General features: G+C 37.9%; 1 protein-coding gene across 2 annotated transcripts in view; it reads right to left on the reverse strand.

Moving 5' to 3' along the window:
• The window catches only part of si:ch73-335l21.1 (insulin receptor substrate 1-B), a 60,768-nt gene that overhangs the window by 15,738 nt on the left and 42,503 nt on the right, over positions 1-2,527 (reverse strand). Inside the window, exon 4 of one of the 2 annotated variants that reach the window (XR_004331231.1) lies at positions 844-1,746. Coding sequence is in view for 1 of the 2 variants with exons in the window: in XM_032511362.1 (XP_032367253.1) it covers positions 1,739-1,746 (8 nt within the window). In the remaining variant the exon portion in view is untranslated. Of the gene's footprint in view, positions 1,747-2,527 lie in introns of both variants that reach the window. The other variant, XM_032511362.1, reaches the window with a different exon arrangement.

Here is a 2,527-nt window from a genome sequence, read left to right on the forward strand (position 1 = left end):
TACCGGCAAAGAGAAACAGTCCAAACTCTTCCGATTAGGCCCCGGCTGTCAGTCAAGTCATCTGATCATCATTGTCATCATTGTCACACCAAACAAACATACACAAGTTATTTCATGAGAACTGTATAGCTAAAAATAGACACAAAAATAGACTAATATATTCTGCAAGAACAGCCCTATTAGTGCTAGCTGCTTAGACGGGGCAGAGAGACAGACAGATAAAAAGGACAAACAGGCACTTAAGTGCTGATGCACAGCGAAGATTAAAGTAAGAGCTAAGCAAAAGACAGAAAGGCCTCTTAAAGAGGCATTCAGGGTCAAAGCACTTTCTATTCAACCAGTTTAAAATTTTGAAAGTGTAAAATCTTAAAACGTTTGGTACCTTAATGTATAAAATAACTGAGAACAAGTTAGCACTTTCATTTATTATTTCATACCAACAGAATTGAAATAAGAACTGACCCCCTTTTCCGGTGTTTAAAGCAGTGTGCTAACCATAACCGGGTTAGCATTATCATAGCTATTGATAGGGTTTCTATCCTCAGCTGTACGTACCTAATGTTATTTAGCATCCTGAGACAAAGTGGATTTAACGAGACACTAGTGTCTAGTGCTAATAGCACTAATGGGATTGCCTGGCTCTGTATTAGGGTTCTCATCCTGAGCTGTGGTCAGCAGGACCGGACTCTGAATTTAAGTTCTGCCACGATGCTAATATGTTAATCTGACCTAGCTGGCTTTAGCTTACTAGCAAGCTACTGCATCCCCTGCTACCTAGTGCTTGTGTCTTTAATACTTAAGGTGTATGGCTTTGTTAAAAAGTTAACAGAAAGAGAAAAAGACAGGTTATATTGAGCTGACTGTGTCGCTAACACAGGCTACGCTAAAATTTCTCAAAGTAGACATGAAGGCCGGCAGACTGGCTAGTACCATTATCAATAGCGAAGATGCTGCATTCACGTAATTTTGGATTTTTTGTGATTTCCATTTCCCGACTGGTAAATATTGTTCATGTCAACATCAAATGTTAAATTCTCTATCTGATTTGGAGCTCAATGGCCCAGGAGTACATTTTATTGGTGTTATATTGACCATGCACAGTATTTTTAACCCTCACACGACTCTCTAACACTGTAATCACGTCCAACTGTTGCTCACAAGGTTTTAAACAACAGTCTCAACCCATATGACACGAAGACAGCAAAAGCACACACCACTGCTAGTCTTATCTATATCTATATCAAGCACACAAAAACTGAACCCAAAGTTTCAGTAATTCATTCTAAGTTGAACTTCTTTGTAAAAATGGCTACAATCTGAAAATGAGGCACTTTTTGAGCAGATTTATAATTCTATTCATTTTCTTTTTCATACACTAAATAGCAACCATTATTTTCTTAATGATTTTAATTTTTCTCTTGGAAAAATAATAAAAAATCAAAACACTGAAACATTTTTTGTACCCTTCTCTGATTGACTTTCACTCAAGGAATGAGAGCAGCAAATAGCTTTTCTAGAATGTCATTTGGCACGTATCCAATATGGTTTCCACAACCAACAAGATGAAAGAAAAGAAAAAAGAAAAAGGAAAAAAAAGTTTTCCATCAGTTTATCAAAGTGCGTCAGGGGCGTGTCCGATCCAGTTGCCCATGTGATTGGTTGTCACAAAAGGAACAGGCAAATCTTTGAAGCTCTATGAGTGGCACCAGATTGTTTCCCAAAGGATGACACACTGACATCAGCACTCTGGAAGAGAAAAAGAGGCAAACACTTAGAAAGAGGATATTGTTTGGTTAGATGCAGAATAAACACTAACCAGATATGAAGAAGAAACAAATAATATGACATGTACAGTACATACTCTTGCATATCAGGTTAATTATAATATCTAATTTAAGTCATCGGTGTCTGCTTATCAGGGTGGGAACACAGTGACCGTAAAATGGACAATGGAAATAAACAATACAGCCAAATTAGCTGGTAAAAAAACACTAAAATAAGAAGAGAAGGAGAAGGTGAGGACACCTGTTGCTGTAGGCTCAGAGTCAAGTGTGGCTTTGAGTGTGGCAGCGTAAAATCCAGAAACCATTTCAGCTGATAACTATTTCAAAGCCCTCACTCACCATTGTGAACTGTATGAACTTCACACATCTTTATATGCAAGGCTATTTTAGGTGTACTTCCATCCTACCTTCTGACCTATATTAGTGTAAATAGTATCGGGACTTACAATCGTTGTTCCCAGGATCTTTTCCTTCTGTCTGTTCCAAAGGTTAGAACTGAGCTGGGGGAAAAGGCGTTTCAGTTTGCTGCTCCCTCTACATGGAACAAGTTACAGAAATCCACAAAACTTAATGAATTGGTCGCTTTTAAGAGAATGTTGATTGATTTGGAGGAAGCCACATCCGGCTATAGATGTTCTGCCGGATGTTTTTGGGATTGTTGTTGACTTTGAGGGATTTGCTGTTTCAGTTGTTTTATGTTTTTTTGTGTTTTGGTGTATTTTGTGTTTTTATGTACAGTATGT

Source organism: Etheostoma spectabile, unplaced genomic scaffold (genome assembly GCF_008692095.1).
Source record: "Etheostoma spectabile isolate EspeVRDwgs_2016 unplaced genomic scaffold, UIUC_Espe_1.0 scaffold352, whole genome shotgun sequence".
Taxonomy (NCBI): Eukaryota; Metazoa; Chordata; class Actinopteri; order Perciformes; family Percidae; genus Etheostoma; species Etheostoma spectabile.